Source organism: Erinaceus europaeus, chromosome 12 (genome assembly GCF_950295315.1).
Source record: "Erinaceus europaeus chromosome 12, mEriEur2.1, whole genome shotgun sequence".
NCBI classification, from domain to species: Eukaryota; Metazoa; Chordata; class Mammalia; order Eulipotyphla; family Erinaceidae; genus Erinaceus; species Erinaceus europaeus.
Window position 1 is genome coordinate 44,291,374 of NC_080173.1, and position 20,635 is coordinate 44,312,008.

The 20,635-nt window shown below is 41.8% G+C and overlaps 1 protein-coding gene across 1 annotated transcript in view; it reads right to left on the reverse strand.

Annotated features, from left to right (window-relative positions):
* Positions 1 to 10,080, reverse strand: part of MEIOC (meiosis specific with coiled-coil domain) — a 29,571-nt gene extending 19,491 nt beyond the window's left edge. The window contains exons 1-4 of the mRNA XM_060203372.1: positions 9,977 to 10,080; positions 9,386 to 9,517; positions 3,005 to 3,159; positions 726 to 833 (exon numbers count right to left, since the gene is read on the reverse strand). Of these exons, the coding sequence (XP_060059355.1) occupies positions 726 to 833; positions 3,005 to 3,159; positions 9,386 to 9,517; positions 9,977 to 9,982 (401 nt within the window). The 5' untranslated portion in view covers positions 9,983 to 10,080. The remainder of the gene's footprint in view (positions 1 to 725; positions 834 to 3,004; positions 3,160 to 9,385; positions 9,518 to 9,976) is intronic.
* Positions 10,081 to 20,635: the final 10,555 nt, after the last annotated feature.

Genomic DNA, 20,635 nt, shown 5'->3' on the forward strand with positions numbered 1-20,635 from the left:
TTCATGCTCAAGAAGCTTCTCCCCTGCAGGTGGGAACTGAGGACTTGACCCTGGGTCCTTGAGCATGGTAACAGCCAAAAATTGAGAAGATGATAGAAAGGAACAGAGACAGAGAGACACCGGTAGCACTGCTTCATCACTTATGAAGTTTTTCCCCCCCTGGGGGCTGAGAGCTAGAATCCAGGTCCTTGCACATTGTAACATGCGCTCAACCAGGTACACCACCACCAGACCCCCTTAAATGAAGTTATAAATGGCAAATAGAACCTTTGACTAAAAAAATTTCACTTACATGGTAAGTGGTTCAGAAAAATTAAAATTTCTAAGGGAGTCGGGTGGTAGCATAGTGGGTTAAGCGCACATGGCGCAAAGCACAAGGACCAGCATAAGGATCCCTGTTCAAGCCCCTGGCTCCCCACCTGCAGAGGAGTCGCTTCACAAGTGGTGAAGCAGGTCTGTAGGTGTCTTTCTGTCCTCCTCTGTCTTCCCCACCTCTCTCCATCTCTCTCTGTCCTATCCAACAACGACATCAATAACAACAACAATAAAACAACAAGGGCAACAAAAGGGAATAAATAAAAAATAAATTAATTAAAATTTCTAGAAATAAACAACTGAATCAAGACATCAAATGAATCTCTAATAAATAAAAGAAAATAGACTAATTTAGTGTTAAAGTACTAAAGATCTTAAACTATTAAAATACTTATAGATTATATACTAACCCCTCAGCAAAATATGGTTGCTGTGATTTATCTTGTTCTTCTAAAATGTTAGACACAAGTCCATATAAGTCTGTTTCACTGCCATAGTCATTTCTTTCTGTTTGAATCCTGAAAATGATTACCACATGTTGATTATTTTGTTCATATTGAAATACAATGTATTGGTTTTGTCATCAGATTTTTTTTTTTCTTTTTGGCAGATCTTGAACTTCACATATAAGCTATTTCACTGCTCCTGGGCTGACTTAAGTTAGTGAGAGAAACAAAGAAGAGAACACATACAGAGCCACTCAAATGGTACTATGGTCTTTCCCTGTCATGTGCTGTGTTTTGCACTCTCATAAAAACAAGTAATTATTATTATTATTACCATTAATTATTATTGCCTCCAGGGTTATTGCTGGGGCTCAGTGCCTGCACTACTGCTCCTGGAAGTCATCTCCCCCCCCTTTGTTGCCATTGTTGTTGGACAGGTCAGAGAGAAATTGAGAAGGGGAAGACAGAGAAGGGGTAAAAAAGAGACACCTGAAGACCTACTTCACCACTTGTGAAGCCACCCCCCCTGCAGGTGGGGGGCCAGAGGCTCCAGCTGGGATCCCTGTGCCAGTCCTAGCACTTTGCACCATGTATGCTTAGCCCACTGCACTACCACCCTGCCCCCTGTAAATCTTTTTTTCCCAAAGGTTTTTTTTTATAATAATGTATTAGTGCATATCTAGCAAAAATCGAATGCAATAAATTCCAAACTGATAACAGCTGTTACTGGGAAGTGGGGAGGCAGGATTATGATGGGCTTTCACTTTCTTTTATTTCTATAAAGTTTTAATTACGTCAATCTTTTTGTAGAATTACATATTCTCTTTTTTGCTTCCACAGTTAACACCGGGCTCAGTGTCCAAACTACAAATCCACTGCTCCTGGCAGCCAATTTTTCCATTTTATTGGATAGAACAGAGAGAAATTGAGAGAAGAGGGACAGTGAGAGGAAGAAAGATGAGACATCTGCAGACCTGCTTCACTACTCATGAAGCAGATTCCCCTGTAGGTGGGGAGCAGGGGCTCAAACCCAGATCCTTGGATGGTCCTTGCTCTTCATACTATGCGCACTTAACTAGGCCACTGCCTAGCCCTCAGAATTACATATTCTAATCCATTTTTAGCAAATTTATTAAAATTTGAAAAAAGAACATTTAATTAATAACACCTAACAAGTTATTTATTCTTAGTTAAACTAAAGCTAATGCCTCTATCATTGCTCCCATATATATAGTTAAAATAAAGGTAGATATCACTCTTAGGCTTCTCTTTGCAGTAGGCTCCCATAATATCCTATACTTTCTCATTTAAACCTCACTATCCTTGAATCCTGTCATGTCATCATTATCTTATGATGAACTAACGTAGGGATAATATTGAGTTGTCAGTAAAGTCATGACATATATTTCCAAATTTTTCTATGCAAAACTGCATCATGACTTTTCCAACAACACAATGTTTGTCATGTTAATTCTAATTAATTAATGTTAATTGTCAGGAGAGAATCTGGCATATAAACTTGGCTCTTAATATATGTGAAACTGAACAGAAAAATTATTAAAAATACCTTATGTTTTGGGAGTCAGGCTGTAGCGCAGTGGGTTAAGCACAGGTGGCGCAAAGCACAAGGACTGGCATAAGGATCCCAGTTCGAACCCCGGCTCCCCACCTGCAGGGGAGTCGCTTCACAGGCAGTGAAGCAGGTCTGCAGGTGTCTATCTTTCTCTCCTCCTCTGTCTTGCCCTCCTCTCTCCATTTCTCTCTGTCCTATCCAACAACGACAACAACAATAATAACTACAACAATAAAAAACAAGGGCAACAAAAGGGAATAAATAAATAAAATAAATATTTTAAAAAATTAAAAAATAAAAAAAATAAGTTTGGACTCTCCAAAAAAAAATACCTTATGTTTGATAAAATATTGTTCATTATGTACTTGTGAAGGAAAAACACTGAAAATTCAGAATTGGATAAAAATAGATCTAATAACTTGAACTCATTTATTTAAGTTATCTTTAGAGGAACGTAAAGCTTACTGAGCTACCTCCAATGAATTTTTTAAAATACACTAGACATTATACATAGTTGCCCATATTAGGGTTCTCTAAGTGTGGTAGACATAAAATCACAGTTATAACATTAAAATGTTCATGTAGGGTACAAAGTGGTAGTAAAACTGGGTTCCTTTGCCATCACACTTAAAAACAAACATTAATTTAGCTTAAGAAATCTATTTTTTACCTGTTCTTTACACTGATCTGAGAATTAGAAGGCTGTTTAATATCATCTCCATAGGACCATGGTGCATAGAAAAGTGAAGAATCTACAGAACTTGAATATTCTGCTGATGAAGAAAGTGGAGTATAGGTTTGTCGTAGGTCAACATTGTCTTCACTCTGAAATTTTATAGGAATGCTTGTATATTAGATTCATTAAATTGCATTATTATTAAAGAATATTAACAAAATATCAAGAAATTAGAAGAGGGCAGAGGTAGGTAGCATAGTGGTTATGCAAAAAGACTCTCATCCCTGAGGCTCTATAGTCCCAGGTTCATCCCCACACACACCACCATAAGCCAGAGCTGAGCAGTGCTCTGGTAAAAAAAAAAAAAAAAAAAAAGGGAGTTGGACGGTAGCGCAGCAGGTTAGGCGCACATGGCGCAAAGTGCAAGGACGGGCGTAAGGATCCTGGTTCGAGCCCCCTGCTCACCACCTACAGAGGAGTTGCTTCACAAACAGTGAAGCAGGTCTGCAGGTGTCTTTCTCTCCCCCCTCTGTCTTCTCTTTTTCTCTCCATTTCTCTCTGTCCTATCCAACAACAATGACAACAATAATAACTACAACAATAAAACAAAAGGGAATAAATAAATAAATATTAAAAAAAGAAAAGAAAATTATAAGAAATAACAGGTTTGAGTTAGAAGACTTTGACCTGAGAGGTGGAATAGAGGCTACTGTGTTTAACTTGGGAACATGGCATCCTGAGTTCACTATCTGGCACTGCACATGCTAGACTGATACTCTGGTTCTCTCCTTTCTCACATGCTAGTAAATAAATAAGTCTTTGGTGGGGGGTCAGGGGGCGGGGGGGAAGAGCAGACCTTAAACCAAATCTAGACCTAGCCATTTAAGCTTACTTTACATTAGGAGTTGATAATTTTTTTTTCTACAAATGGTCAGATAATATTATTACTTTGTAGAGGCAGTGAAATAGCTCACTTTTTCTTTTTTTTTTCAGTTTCTTTTTTTTTAAGAAAGGATTAATTAACAAAACCATAAGGTAGGAGGGGTACAACTCCACACAATTCCCACCACCCAATCTCCATAACCCACCCCCTCTCCTGATAGCTTTCCCCTTCTCTATCCCTCTGGGAGCATGGACCCAGGGTCATTGAGGGTTGCAGAAGGTAGGTTCCAGATGCCACCAGGATGCTGGCCAGGCTTCCCTGGATTGAAGACCCCACCAATGTGTCCTGGAGCTCAGCTTCCCCAGAGCTCACTTTTTCAAGCCTGGCCTCCACACTGAAGTGAGCTTTGGTACTATGATCTCTTCCACATACTCTGTCTCTACCTCTTTCTTTAAAAAAGAAAAGAAAAAAAAAAAAAGGTTGTCGGGAGACCTAGGGAGACAGTATAATGGTTATGCAAAAGACTTTCAGGGCTGAGGCTCTATAGTCCTAGGTTCAATCCTCAGCACTATCATAAGCTAAAACGTAGCAGTTCTTTGGGGTCTTTTTTTATCATTAAAATAAATAAAATAAAACTCAAATAATGTTTTAAGGATTTCTGGCTGTTAGGGTCTCTACTGAAACACTTCAACTCTGCTATTTTATGACTAAAGCAACTATAAGCAAATTTATTTGTTCACAATAACAGGCCAATCTGACCCCTCATTGGAACTTGTTTTTTTTTTTTAAACAGATGAGTATTCTGTAGATACTGGCATTATTATTAATAATAGAGCATTTGAAAAACTTAAGTCTTCATGTTCCCAATACTAGGGAACAAAGTTAATACAAAGGATTTTTATAGAAATTCCACACACATTACTATATCCACACAACTCTGTGACAGTGCTATTCCTTTTTAAAAATTTTATTTGTATATATATATATATATATATATATATATACACACACACACACATATATATATATACATAATATATATATATGAGAGAGAGAACCAGAGTATCATGCTGACACATATGACACCAGTCTGAACTTGAGACTTCATGCTTACAGAGTCAAATGCCTTATATTCACTGTGCCACCTCCTGGGCTTTGGATATTATATTAAAATATTTATTAATGAGAGGAGAGAGGTAGAGAGAAACAGAGAACCAGAGCATGACTCTGACACATGCAATGCTATAGACTGAACTCAGGACCTCATGGTTGAGTCCAGCTTTGGGGTCACATGGCTATTCTATTTTTAAAATGAGGAAACTGAAGCTGTATGTTAATCAGTCTGTACGTGACAAAACTAAAACCAAAACTCAAGGTCTTCTTACTCGTACTGTTTTTTTTTTTTTGTAATTATCACCAAAGTTACTGCTGAGATTCAGTGCCTGCACTATGAAGCCACCACTCCTGATAATTACTTTCCCCTTCTTTTTATTTGATAGGCCTGAGAGAAACTGAAATTGAGATGGATAGGGAAATAGAGGGAAAGAGAAAGATACCAGCAGGATCCTCCCTGTAGGTGGGGACTGGGATACTTGGTCCTTGCACATGGTAACGAGTGTTCTCAACCAGAAGCATAACTTCTGGGGCCTGTTTTTTTTGTTTCTGTTTTTTGCCTTCAAGATTACTGTTGGAGTTCAGTGCCAGCACTACAAATCCACCACTCCTAGTGGCCATTTTTTTCCTCTTTTATTTTTTCTATTTTATTCTATGACAGAGAAACATTGATGGGGGAAGGAGAGGTAGAGAGGGAAAGACCTGCTTCACTGCTTGCTGAAGGTGGGGAGCAGGGGCTCAAATCCCAGTCCTTGCACATAGTACTATGTGTGCTTAATCAGGTGTGTCTCTGCCCAACCCCCTCTTTTTAATGGCTTTGATTTTCATCTTAGCTTGTATTTCTAAGTAGTGTCCTAAAAATTAGATACCACGGGAGTCAGGCGGTAGTGCAGTGGATTAAGTGCAGGTGGCACAAAGTGCAAGGACCAGTGTAAGGATCCTGGTTGAAGCCCCCAGATCCCCACCTGCAGGGGAGTTGCTTCTTAAGTGGTGAAGCAGGTCTGTAGGTGTCTATCTTTCTCTTCCCCCAGTCTTCCCCCTTTTTTCTCCATTTCTCTCTGTCCTAACCAACAACAATGACATCAACAACTACAACAATAAAGCAACAAAGGCAACAAAAGGGAATAAATAAAAAAAATTAGATACCACTTATTTTTTGTTGAGTGCTAGTGTCTCTACAAAATTTAAAGATATTGCTATAATTAGAATACACGTTCAGGATGTGGCAGTGGTGCACCTGGTTAAGCACATACATTACAGTGTGCAAGGACACAGATTCAAGTCCCTGGTCCCCATCTGCAGGGGGAAAGCTTCACAAGTAGTGAAGCTGTTCTGCAGATGTCTCTTCATCTCTCTCCATTTCTATCTCCCTTTCCCATAATTTTTTGTCTCTATCCAATAACAAATAAATACAAACATTTTTTAAAAGAATAAAAGTTCATTTTAAGTGAATAATGTACAAAGTTTAAGATTTTAAGATATTAATGAAATACTTAGTTGTGGCTTTCTCCAAAACCAAATATGGATGAAAATAATTTTAAATACTTTTATTTATTTCTGTCATTGTTTTTCCGGGGCTTTGTGCCTGCAAGCTTTTGCCATTCCCAACAGATTTCTCCCCTGCCCCAACACCCAAAAAAGAGACAGAAGGAAAGTAATCACAGCACTACTTTTCCTTTCATGAAACGCCTCTCCTTGTAGAAAGCTCCTCTATAGTGAAAACTCAGGAGCTTGTCCGTGGTAATAAGTGTTCTCAACCAGAAGCACCACTTCTGGGGCCTGTTTTTGTTTTTCTTTTTTCTTTTGTTTGTTTGTTTTTTTGTTTGCCTTCAGGATTATTGCTGGGGTTCAGTGCCAGCACCACTCCTAGTGGCATGTTGCATGTGTGTGCATACGTGCATGTGTGTGTGACAAAGAGGGAGAGACATCATAACACTGAAGCTTCCCCCCCGCCAATACAATACTCCCATATGGTCCACCAAAGGGTTTGAGTCTGGGCTATATACATGGCACCAGGTCAATTATTTAGCTGGCCCTAAAAACATTTTCTAATTACTTTTATTCTCTTAATCAAGCTTTCTGATGAGAATATATATTTAAAGTGTTCCTAAATTTTTGTTCATTCATACATATAACTGAAAAAAGCATTTAAATATCCAATAATGATTGTATACTATATTAACATGAAAACAAGTATCTTAAAATAACTGATCTTGGGAGTCAGGCCGTAGCACAGCAGGTTAAGCGCAGGTGGCGCAAAGTGCAAGGACCAGCATAAGGATTCCGGTTCAAGCCCTGGCTCCCCACCTGCAGGGGAGTCTCTTCTCAAGCGGTGAAGCAGGTCTGCAGGTGTCTTATCTTTTTCTTCCCCTCTCTGTCTTCCCTTTTTCTCTCCATTTCTCTCTGCCCTGTCCAACAATGATGACAGCAATAATAACTACAACAGTAAAAAAACAAAGGTGACAAAAGGGAATAAATAAATAAAATAAATATAAAAAATAACTATCCTTTAAGTCTCAAAATATTTTATGACTGTTTTGAAGCCAGCTAAATTAAAATACTGGCAGGCTTTGCTAAGTGCCACTAAAAACTAACTTTCCTGAATTTTTGCTAGCAATAACATTTACAAAAGCTTCTGCCTTGTAGAACATTTCATATCTAATTCCTTTAGTTCTAAAGGTTTTATCATAAGACCAATTACCATAACTCTCTTTTTGGTGTGGAATATTTAAAGTGACATAAGTGACATAATTTGAGTATTTTAGAGTTGCAGTTTTTTAAATTTAATTTTATTTATTAAAGAGACAAAGATAAATTTAGAAGGGAGGAGAAAAGATGGAAAGAAAGAGAGATACCTGCAGCTCTGCTTCATCATTCCTTAAGTTTTCCCCCTGCAGATGGTGACCAGAGGCTTGAACCTGTAATGTATGCACTTAACCAGGTACACCACCGCCTGGGCCCCCATTTTATCTTTTTAAAACAAATTCTGAGTAGTAGAATAATTATTTAAAAATATTGAAAATTTATACTCTAGGATAAAATAAAAAATAATGTGTTCACACATAATTATATTGTAAATATCTAGGTCCTTTAAATGAAAATAGCTATGTTAATATGTAAGTCCTAATTGGTATATTAAAGTACCATATACTTAAATAGTTTTTAAAATTCAGTGGAAATTAAACCAAGTAAATTTAATAACACAGCCATGTAAACAAAACAGAGGAATGCTAGTCTTGGGAGAAAGAAGACCTGGGCCCAGCTGTAATCAAGTTGGGCACTAATCAAGCCCAACTTCTCTAAGCCTCAGCATTTCAATTTGTATGGCAAGAATTGCCAAGTTAAAAGTCCAACTATATCAATACTGATGTCCTGGTTAAATAATTTCAAAGACATCCCGCGAAGCACAAGAACCGACCTAACGATCTCGGTTTGAGCCCCCGGCTCCCCACCTGCAGGGGAGTCGCTTCACGGGCGGTGAAGCAGGTCTGCAGGTGTCTGTCTTTCTCTCGCCCTGTCTCCCCTCCTCTCTGTTTTGTTCAACATCAGCAATAAAAAAGCAACAAAATAGGAAAAATGGCCTCCAGGAGCAGTGGATTCATGGTACAGGCACCGAGCCTCAGCAATAACACTGGAGATAATAATATCAAAGAAAATGACTTACATTACTTTAAGGCCAATTTAACACGATTAACAGACTAAAGGCTCTAGATGAGGTTTTCACTTTTAAGCGAGCAACAAGTGCATGAAGGAAATTCTGTTGTGGTTTTATTAAGCAAATATGGATCTACCCCGCTTCCTCCACACTGCTGGCTACCTATTAAGTGGAAAACTAGTCAATGAAAAAAGACTCAGATTGGGGAGAGAGCACAGTGGTCACGCAGAAAGATTTTCATGCCTGAGGCAACAAAGGTCCCAGGTTCAACCCCCACGCAACACCTCCAGAAGCCCGAGTTTAGATGTGCTCGGTATAAATAAAGGTAAATCTCGGGGCAAGGGGTGGCGCACCTGGTTGAGCGCACATGTTACAGTGAGCAAGGACCCCCTTTTAAGCCCCCAGCCCCCACCTGCACGGGAAAGCTTCACAAGTGGTGAAGCAGGGCTGCAGGTGTCTCTCTGTCTCTTTCCCTTTCTTCTCCCCTCCTATCTCTGTTTCTATCCAATAATAAAAGCAAATAATAAAATTTAAAAAAAAAAGGTAAATCTCATCCGAAAGCGAAGTATGTCTTGCCGAATCTGTATTTACATTATCACCACCGGCTTCCTTCGCCTCACAGCAATTTAATAAGTACCTATCTGAATCGGCTGACAAAAGCGTTTGATTTAGGGGGAATTACCCCCCCAACCCCACTAACAAAATGCCGCGTTCATGAATAGACCTGTGATTTGTAGCAATCGTAGAAGGGAGCGGAGCCGGTCAACATGACGCTGTTGAACACATCTGTTAGTCGGCTGGCGTCGGCACCGAGGTTCCAGCCGCGGCTCGCACCTCCACGGAAGGCGACTTTGGGCTGCACGGAGGGAGGGGACAGCGGGCGACGCGGTCACGCAGGGGCGGCCACGGCTGAAACGGCCGCACGGTTGTGGTTGTTCCACCTCAACCGCCCGCGCGCCCTGAGTCCCTCAGGGGGTCGCGCGTCCGGCCCGGATTCCTCCGCCGTCCTCGCCCCCGACAGCGCTCCCTGCCCGCCCCCCGCGCCGTCCAGGCCGGCCCGGCGGGCTCCCTCGCTGCCAGCGGCCCCGACCCTTCAGCCCCACCCCGTCGCCGCCGCCCCGAAGTCCCGTCGGGGCTCCTTGCCGCCCACCGGCCCGCGCCGGCCCGGGGTCCCGCTCCTGCCTCGGGGCCGCGCCCGCTTCTCCGAGACTCTCCTGGGTCGCCGGCCTCCAAACCGGGCCGCCCCCACAGTTACCTCAGGTCCCTCCCTCGGGCCCGGAGGGTGTGGGGGCGAGCAGGTGTCTCTGCTTCTCACCTCCATGGGGCCCCCCAGCCCCTCCTGGACTAGGAACAGCCCTGGGGTACGGGGGTGAGAGGGGCCGTCGAGGCCCAGCTCCCTGAGCCCGCACCCCGCTGCTGCTGCCGCCGCCCCGGGCGCTGCCTGGAGCGGGTCTGTGCGTGGGAGGATGGCGCAGGGAGGGGGCGGGGGCAGAGGCCGTTACATTGCCCACCCCCGGCTCGCGACCCCGCACGCGACCTGGCACACGCCCACCCCGCCCCCTCCAGAGAGGCCCGCCCTTCACTTCGCACCCCCCCCATTGGTCCTCTGCCCAGCCAATGGACAACCGCCTCCAAGTCCTAGCGCCTCAGAAACAAGACCAAAACGCAGCAGTTAGCGGACCTTGCTCTCTGAATCTTTCCCGCTCAAAGTTAACGCTTTCGGCATTGGCCGAGACTGGCAAGCATCAGCCCGATGATTGGCTAAGAGCGAAGGGGTGGGGCCTGAAGTGAAGGAAAGGAGCACCGGCCTATTGGATGAGAAAAGTGGTAGATGGCCTTGGTCAGAAGATGTGAGAAGTCAGCTGTGGCAAGGTTTATCATATCCGCAGCGGAGTGACAAATGTCATCCTATTCGCTGCGCGTCTTGTGCTCATATTTCATTTCTTTTTTTTAATATTTATTTATTCCCTTTTGTTGCCCTTGTTTTATTGTTGTAGATATTACTGTTGTTATTATTGATGTCATCATTGTTGGATAGGACAGAGAGAAATGGAGAGAGGAGGGGAAGACAGAGAGGGAGAGAGAAAGATAGTCACCTGCAGACCTGCTTCACCGCCTGTGAAGTGACTCCCCTGCAAGTGGGTCATATTTCATTTCTGCCCCACGGCCCCTGCCCTCACAGAATCTTTGCAACCGCTCAGTGTATGGAAGCCTCGCGCCCATTTGCAAAGGATCGAGGAACCCCGTGTAGATAGAGTTGAGCATCTGGCGGAACTCGGTCCCAGGTGTCAGGCCGCGCTGGCAAGAGGACCTGCTGGTATTAATGTAACTCATGCACCGAGCGCAGGCCGATGCGAAACAAGTCCCATTAGGTGGTGTGTTGGGCCCTGAGCAATGCTGAATTTCTACCTCAAAAAGTTTTTGGAAGGAGGTAATCTCGAAGATAAAAAAATAAGCACAGAAAGCACTTTTAGATTGTTGTTTAAAATAAAAAGTTGAGGGGGCTGGGCGGTGGTGCACCCGGTTGAGCACACGCCATACCATGCAGAAGTACCTGGGACTTTTTTTTTTTTTGGCAGGGGGCAGGAGCAGGGAGAAAGACAATATAGCAACAAAATTTCCTCCAGTGCAGTGGGGTACAAGCTCAGACCTGGGTTGTGTGCAAGACAAAGCAAGCACCTTCCCAGGTGCACTATCTTGCCAGCCCTAAATCCAGACTTACAAATTAGGTCACAGCATTCTAAAATTTATGAAGGAACCAAATTTCAAAGGTCCATTAAGGCTTTGTGTGTTATGATGTACTGCTAATAATCCAAAATTATTCCAAAATAATAAAATAAAAAGGGTGAAAGATGTGGTTTCCAAATTGAATTATTAAATATATTTTCCCAAATAGAGACAGAGGTATACACATAGAACAGAGCACCAAAGCTTCCTTAATAAATTGGGGGCTGAAAGTCGGGCAGTAGCTCATCGGGTTAAGCGCACGTGGCGCAAAGCGCAAGCACCTGCATAAGGATCCTGGATCGAGCTCTCCCCAGATCGAGCTCCTGTCTCCCCACCTGCAGGGGAGTCGTTTCACAGGCAGTGAGGCAGGTCTGCAAGTGTCTTATCTTTCTCTCCCCCTCTCTGTCTTCCCTTCCTCTCTCCATTTCTCTCTGCCCTATCCAACAACAACACCACCAATAACAACAATAATAACTACAACAATAAAACAAGGGCAACAAAAGGGAACAAATAAATATAATAAAATAAAATAAATTGGGGGCTGCGTTGGAGCTTGAAGAAATCATATTAAGTGAAATAAGTCAGAAACAGAAGGATAAATATGGGATGATCTCACTCTCAGGCAGAAGTTGAAAAACAAGATCAGGATAAAATTTCTAAAGGAAGTCATGAAATTGGGGCTTGTATTTCCCATGAGAAACTCAGCATTGAGTAACCAAAGACTGTCAAAAATGTTATTAATATAAAACACACAACAACTGTAAGCCATATAAATTTTTTTAAATAGCAAAATTGTACTTGAGACTCTGTAGTCATAAATGCAGGGTAAAGTGCTATCTAAAGGTACTCAGTGGAGCCATAAACTTCAAGGACAAGGGTTACAATGTGTCTTAAACACTTTGTAGCAGCAAAATCAGTTTTTTAAATTAATTTATTTAAGAAAGGAGACATTAACAAAATCATAGGATGGGGGGGTACAACTCCACACAATTCCCGCCATCCAATCTCCATATCCCATCCCATCCCCCAATAGCTTTCCCATTCTCTATCCCTCTGGGAGCATGGGCCCAGGGTCATTGTGGGTTGCAGAAGGTGGGAGGTCTGGCTTCTGTAATTGCTTCCCCGCTGAACATGGGCGTTGACTGGTCAATCCATACTCTCAGTCTGCCTCTCTCTTTCCCAAGTAGGGTGAATCTCTGGGGAAGTGGAGCTCCAGGACGCATTGGTGGGGTTTTCAGTCCAGGGAAGCCTGACCGGCATCCTGATGGCATCTGGAACTTGGTGGCTGACTGTTCCTTTAGAAATTTTATCCTGCTTGCTGTCAGTTCATTTGCTATTACATCTTCCCTAAATACCCTGTGGTAAAATTAGAAAGCTTAAAATGCCTATGGTTTTGGAGGAAAATTTGTGATTCAATGAAATATCCAGTATAGTTATATACTGTATTTTCATGGCTCTATACTTTCTTAGTGCTTGAGTTGGTTGCTTCAGGGTATAATTATATATTTGCTTTATATTTATATCAAGACAACTAACATTTTACAGATCACTGTGTTCTGGGGGAAATATGCCAAGCTGACTTCTTAATTCAATGTGAAAAAATAGTTTGTAGAACTCATCAGTTTCAACCAGAGAGCAGGTATTGTGATATAGATTGTAAATCATAAACTTAGAAATTAATAAAGTTCTCTCTAAATATATAGCTTTTCCAAATGTTACTTCATAATCCTCCAATAAAAATGAAGTCAAAAGTCACATAAAATAAACAAACAAGAAGCATCCAATAGCACAGATACTGGATACTGTACAGCAAACCATAACAAAAGGACTTTTCAAAGTTAACCCAATTACCAAATAATGTGATGATAACATTAACTATCGATTGTCTTTTTGAACCCCAAGACAGCAGGAACCTCACATCTCCACTATAGAGCCCCTACTTCCCCCAGTCCTGGAACCCTTGGATAGGGCCCACTTTCCCGTATGCGTCTCCCAATCCATACCAAATAATATTGCATCTGCCAATCACAACCTAATCAACGCAACGATTGCCACCTCAACATGCTTCAGCTCAGACTGTGTCCAGAGACTTCATGTGTGGAATGACAACCCTTCAGCTTCATTACTCGGGTGAGACCTTTCCTTTTATAGTACACTCTAATTTCATCTCAGGTGGCTCACTTTCTAACAAAGTCCCATAACCTAGTTATACACCAGTTTCTGGGAGAGAGAGCTTATGTTCACACGTATCCATAAACTACTGCGAAATATACCTGAAAGCAGAAGTACACTAGAGTTTGCAGTGAGTACCTCCCTAACACTTCCTCTCCACTATTCCAAGCTTTGGGTCCATGATTGCTCAACAATTTGTTTGGCTTCGTATGTTAACTCTCTTTTCAATCACCAGGTTCCAGATGCCATCAGGATGCTGGCCAGGCTTCCCTGGACTGAAGACCCCACCAATGTGTCCTGGAGCTCAGCTTCCCCAGAGACACACCCTACTAAGGAAAGAGAGAGGCAGACTGGGAGTATGGACCGACCAGTCAACGCCCATGTTCAGCAGGGAAGCAATTACAGAAGCCAGACCTTCTACCTTCTGCAACCCTCAATGACCCTGGGTCCATGCTCCCAGAGGGATATAGAAGGGGAAAGCTATCAGGGGAGGGGATGGGTTATGGAGATTAGGTGGTGGGAATTGTGTGGAGTTGTACCTCTCCTACCCTATGGTTTTGTTAATTAATCCTTTCTTAAATAAAAAAAAACAAATTAAAAAAAAAAGAAATTGAAAGTAGGGCACCAAAGTAACAACCCTGTGGTGAGCAGGAGGGTGGACATGAGGTTTCCTGGGCCGGCGTGGGGATGGGTGGGTGGGGTGGGACACAATCTTTTGGTGATGGTAATGGTGTTTATGTACACACCTATTAAATTGTGGTCATATAAATCACTATTTAATTACTATGAGAGGGAGAAAAATTGATTGTATGTCTAACAAAGGGACTTTTCAAAGTTAACCCAATTACCAAATAATGTGATGATAACAGTAACTATCCATTGTCTTCTTGAACCCTAAGACAGCAGGAACCTCACATTTCCACTATAGAGCCTAAACTTCCTCCAGTCTTGGGACCCTAGGTTAGGGCCCACTCTCCCGTATACTTCTCCCAGTTCTTATCAAATAATATTGCATCCGCTGATTGCAACCTAATCAACTCAAAGAGTGCCACCCCAGCATGCTTCACTTCAGACTGTGTCCAGAGACTTCAGGTGTGGAGTGACAACCCTTCAGCTCCATCACTTGGGTGAGAACTTTCCTTTCATAGTATTCTCTAATTCCATCCTAGGTGTTTCACTTCCTAACAAAGTCCCAAAACCTAGATATAGACCAGGTTCCGGGAGATAGAGCATATATTTACAGGTATCCATAAACTAGGGCAAATATATACCTGAAAGCAGTAGTACACTGGAGTTTGCAGTGAGTAGTACCCCCCCAACACTTCATCTCCACTATTCCAACCATTGGGCCCATGATTCTTCAGCAATCTGTTTGGCTTTGTATGTTAACTCTCTTTTCAGCCACCAGGTTCCAGATGCCATCAGGATGTCTGCCAGGCTTCCCTGGACTGAAGACCCCACCAATGTGTCCTGGAGCTCAGCTTCCCCAGAGACCCACCCTACTAGGGAAAGAGAGAGGCAGACTGGGAGTATGGACCGACCAGTCAATGCCAATGTTCAGCAGGGAAGCAATTACAGAAGCCAGACCTCCCACCTTCTGCAACCCACAATGACCCTGGGTCCATGTTCCCAGAGGGATAGAGAGTGGGAAAGCTATCAGGGGAGGGGGTGGGATATGGAGATTGGGAATTGTGTAGAGTAGTAACCCCCATCTATGATTTTGTTAATGTCTCCTTTCTTAAATAAATAAATAAATAAATAAAATTAAGAAAAAAAAACAAGATCAGACAAGAACACACAAGTAGAACCTGAACTGGAATTGGTGTATTGCACCAAAGTAAAAGACTGGTGTGGGTGGGTGGGTGGGTGGAGAGCACAGGTCCAAAAAGGATGACAGAGGACCTAGTGGGGGTTGTATTGTTATGTGGAAAACTGAGAAATGTTATGTACAAACTATTGTATTTACTATCGAATATAAAACATTAATCCCCCAGTAAAGAAATTAAAAAATAAATAAATAAATTGGGGGCTGTGGGGGCTGGATGGTGGTGCACTGGGTTAAGTGCACATAGTACTATGTACAAAGGCCTGCTGAAGGATCCAGGTTGGAGCCCCCAGCTCCCCACCTGCAGCAAGGGAAGATTCACAAGCAGCAAAGCAGGTCTGCAGGCTTCTATCCTTATCTCTATCCTCTATTTCTCCCTCCCCTCTCAATTTTTCTCTGTCCTATACAATAAAAAATAGTAATAATAATAAAGGAAAAATGGCTACCAGGAACAGTGGATTCCAAGTGCCCACACTGAGCCCCAGAGATAATCCTGGAGGCAATAATAATAATAATAATAAATTGGGGGTTGTCCTCGAACCTGGGACTTGCAAAGCAGCACACTATCCAAGTGGCCTATTTCTAGAATTTTTATTTTTTTTAAGATTTTTAAAAATATCTATTTATTCCCTTTTGTTGCCCTTATTGTTTTATTGTTGTAGTTATTATTGATGGCATTGTTGTTGGATAGGACAGAGAGAAATGGAGAGAGGATGGGAAGACAGAGAGGGAGAGAAGACACCTGCAGACCTGCTTCACCACCTGTGAAGTAACCCCCCTGCAGGTGGGGAGCTGGGGGCTCGAACTGAGTTCCTTATGCCAGTCCTTGCACTTTGCGCCACATGTGCTTAACCCGCTGTGCTACTGCCCGATTCCCAAATTATATACTCTTAAGGTAGGAATTGTACACCTGTGCAACAGTCTTGAAAATTAACATTTCCCCAGTAAAGTGGTAACAACAACATATTTTAAGAAAAAAAGTGGAGGTAGATGGGTGGGAGCACACCCAACTGAGAGCACACAAACCCTGCTCGAGGACCAGGGTTCAAGCCCCTAGTTCCCACCTATAGGGAGTAAGCTTCAAGAGTTTCACAAGCAGCAAAGCATATATTTTTCTATCACCCTTTCTCATCTCAATTTTTCTCTGTCCTGTCAAATAAAGAAGGAGGAGGAGGAGAGGGATGAGGGGGTGGGGAGAAGAAGAAAAAAAATGGCTGATAGGGATGGTGGATCTATTGTGCAGGTACCTAGCCCTAGAGATAACCTTGGTGGAAAGAAAGAGGGGACTGGGTGGTGGCACAAGTAGTTCAGAGCACAAGGATGTGGGTTCAAGTCCACCACTTCCCACCTGCAGGGGATACTTCATAAGTGGTGAAGCAGGTCTGCAGGTATCTCTTTCTCTGTCCCTCTCTACCACTACCCCCCCCAAACTCACTCTTTCCTATCCAATAAATAGAAGAAATGGCCACAAGGAGCAGTGGATATTCTATGTTCATGGGTTGGAAAAATTAACATCATCAAAATGAATATACTACCTAGAACCATCTACAAATTTAATGCAATTCCCATCAAGATCCCACCCAATTCCTTTTAGGAGAATAGAACAAAAGCTACAAGTGTTCATCTGGAACCAGAAAATACTTAGAGTTGCCAAAACAATCTTGGGAAGAAAGAACAGAACTGGAGGCATCACACTTCCAGATTTAAAATCATATTATAGGGCCATTGTAAACAAAACTGCTTGGTACTGGAACATAAATAGACACACTGACCAGTTAAATAAAATTGAGAGCCCAAAAGTAAGCCCTCAAAGCTACGGACATTTAATCTCTGACAAAGGTGTCCAGACTACTAAATGGGGAAAGGAGAGTCTGTTCAACAAATGGTATTGGAAAAATTGTGTTGAAACATGTAGAAGAATGAAACTGAACCACTATATTTCACCAAACACAAAAGTAAATTCCAAATTGATCAAGAACTTGGATGTTAGAACAAAAACTATAAAATACTTAAAGGAAACTATTGGCAGAACACTTTTCCATCTAAATTTTAAAGGTATCTTCAATTATATGAATCTAATTACAAAGAAGACTAAATAAAAATAAATAAATAAAACAGGTTAAGCGCACATGGCACAAAGCACAAGGACCAGCATAAGGATCCCAGTTCAAGCCCCTGGCTCCCCACCTTCAGGGGAGTTACTTCACAGGTAGTGAAGCAGGTCTGCAGGTGTCTTTCTCTCCCTCTCTCTGTCTTCCCTCCTCTCTCTATTTCTTTCTGTCCTATCCAACAACAATGATATCAATAACAACAATAACTACAACAACAATAAAACAACAAGGACAACAAAAGGGAAAATAAATAAAAATAAGATAAACCAATGGGACTACATCAAATTAAAAAGCTTCTGCAGAGCAAAAGATACCACCACTCAAACAAGGAGACCCTTTACAAAATAGGAGATCTTTACATGCTATACTTCAGACAAGAGGTTAATAACCAAAAAAATATAAAGAAATCACCAAGATCAATAACAAGAAAACAAATGACCCCATCCAAAAATGGGGACAAGATATGAGCAGAATATTCACGAGAAGAAACCCCAAAGGCCAACAAACATATGAGAAAATGCTCCAAGTCATTGATTGTCAGAGAAACGACAATAAAGACAACCTTGAGATACTACTTCACTCCTGTGAGAATATAATACGTCAGAAAAGGTAACAGCAACAAATGCTGGAGAGGTTATGGGGTCAAAAGGACCCTCCTGCACTGCTGGTGGGAATGTAAATTGGTCCAACCCTTATGGAGAGCAGTCTGGAGAACTCTCAAAAGGCTAGAAGTGGTTTTACCTACCCTATGATCCTGCAATTCCTCTCCTAGGGTTATATCCCAAAGAACCAAACACAATTATCCAAAAAGATTTGTGTATACCTATGTTCATAGCAGCACAATTTGTAATAGCCGAAGTGTGGAAGCAACCCAGATGGCCAACAACTGATAAGTGGCTGAGAAAGTTGTGGTCTATATACACAATGGAATAATTCTCATCTATTAAAAATGGTGAATTCACCTTCTTCACCTCATCTTGGATGGAACTTGAAGGAATTGTGTTAAGTGAGACAAGTCAGAAACAGAAGGTCTATCTTGTCCAATATGAGAATAGCTGTTCCTGCCCTATTTAGTGGTCCATTAGATTGTATGAGCCTTTTTTTTTTTAACCAGAGCACTGTTCAACTCTGGCTGATGGTAGTGCAGGGGACTGATTGAACCTGGGACCTCAGAGCCTCAGGCATAAGAATCTCTTTGCATAACCATGCTATGTACCCACTGTCCCTGTATGATAATTTTCCAACATTTCACTTTGAGTCTGTGTTTGTCCTGTTGAGTTAGTTGGGATTCCTGCAGACAACATATATTTGGGTTGTGTTTTCTGATCCATCTTCCTACTCTGTGCCCTTTTTTCCCTCTCTGTGCCCTTTAATATGTAAATCCATGCCATTGACATTTAATGATATTATAGAATGAAGATATCTTAATGCTATTATTATAAACTTTTAGAGTGTTCTGATATATGGCACGTTTATGGTGATGCTGTGGTTATTTATAGGAGATCGTTCAGAACTTCTTGAAGGGCAGGTTTGCTGGTAGTTTATTCCTTCAGCTGTTGCTTGTCAGAGAAGGTTTTTATGCCTCTGTCTAGTCTGAATGACAGTCTAGCAGGATACAGAAGCCTTTCTCATTGAGCACTCGATAGCTATCTTGCCATTCTCTTCTGGACTGTAGTGTTTGTGTGGAGAAATCTGCTGATAATCTTATGGGTTTTCCTCTGTAGGTGACTCTCTGTTTTTCTCTTGCAGCCTTCAGGATCCTTTCTATATCTTTATTCCTTTCCATTCTAAATATGATGTGTTTTTAGGTCTGGCTTAATTCTGTTTGGGCATTCCTCTGGGCATCTTGAACCTTTATATTGTTTAGAGTAGAGAAATTTTTTACCTATTATGTCCTGTAGAATGCTTTCTTCCTCTCCTCTCTTTCTTCCTCTAGTAAGCCAATAATGCATATATTACTTCTTTGGAAGTCATCACATATTTCTCTGTTGTTCTTTTCAGTATCTTTTAATCTCTTTTTGAGATCACTTATTTTTTCTTAGTTTTTTAAAAATTTATCCTCATTCTTGCTAATTCTGTTTTCTGTCTTGCTTATTCTGCTCTCTCTTTCTCTCCTCTCTGTTGTTTTCTGTAGCTCAGCTATTTTGTTACCCTGTTCAGATACTGTACTAGCTTGTTCAGCTAGTTGTATTCTTAGCTCAACTATCTCAGCTTTCAGCTCTCTAATAACCTCGAGATAGTCTTTTCTTTCAGAGTCTCATTTGTTGTTTCCCCAGTTCTGATATTACTTCCAAAAGCTTTCCTCACTCCTATAACTATTGCATCGATTAGTGTTTGGATGTTGTTCTCATTCTTATGTGCTTCCACCTTTTTAGTGCTTCTATCTGGGTTTTTGCTTCTTCATTTCTGCAATGTTTCTTTCAGCTCTGACCATTACTTTGGTGTGTTACGAGGTTCCTCTCTCACTACTTTAAGAAAAATTTTATTTATAAAAAGGAAACACTGAGAAAAACTATAGGGTAAGAAGGGTATAACTCCACACAATTCCCACCACCAGAACTCTGTATCCCATCCCCTCTGCTAATAGCTTTCCTATTTTAACCCTCTGGGAGTATGGAACCAGGGTCATTATGGGGTGCAGAAGGTGGAAGGTCTGGCTTCTGTAATTGCTTCCCCACTGAACATGGGCATTGACAGGTCAATCCATACTCCCAGCCTGTCTCTATCTTTCCCTAGTGGGGAGGGGTGTCGGTGTTCACACAGGGTGACACCTAGCAGGAAGGCGAATCCGACTGGCTCTCTCTCACTCGTTCAAGGGACGACACGAAGCAGAGACACCGGGGAGAAGTTATGTGTTCTCAAATCTCGTTTATTGGCAGGTGGTCATGAGTTTAAATAGAAAACCAAACAAAGGCCATTATTCAAATATGTCAGAAATTACAGGTTTCTTAAATGTCAGCTTGCCTCTATGGTAGGGGGCTGGTTATGACAGGAATTTGATGAGATACATAAAGGTCAAGATAATTAGTCTCCTGATGCAGGCATTTAATTACCCAAAGACATTTGAGGGGAGAATAGGGGTTGAACCAGTTAAGGCAAGATAGAGAGAAGATAAGCAAATTAAGGACATCAAAGGGCA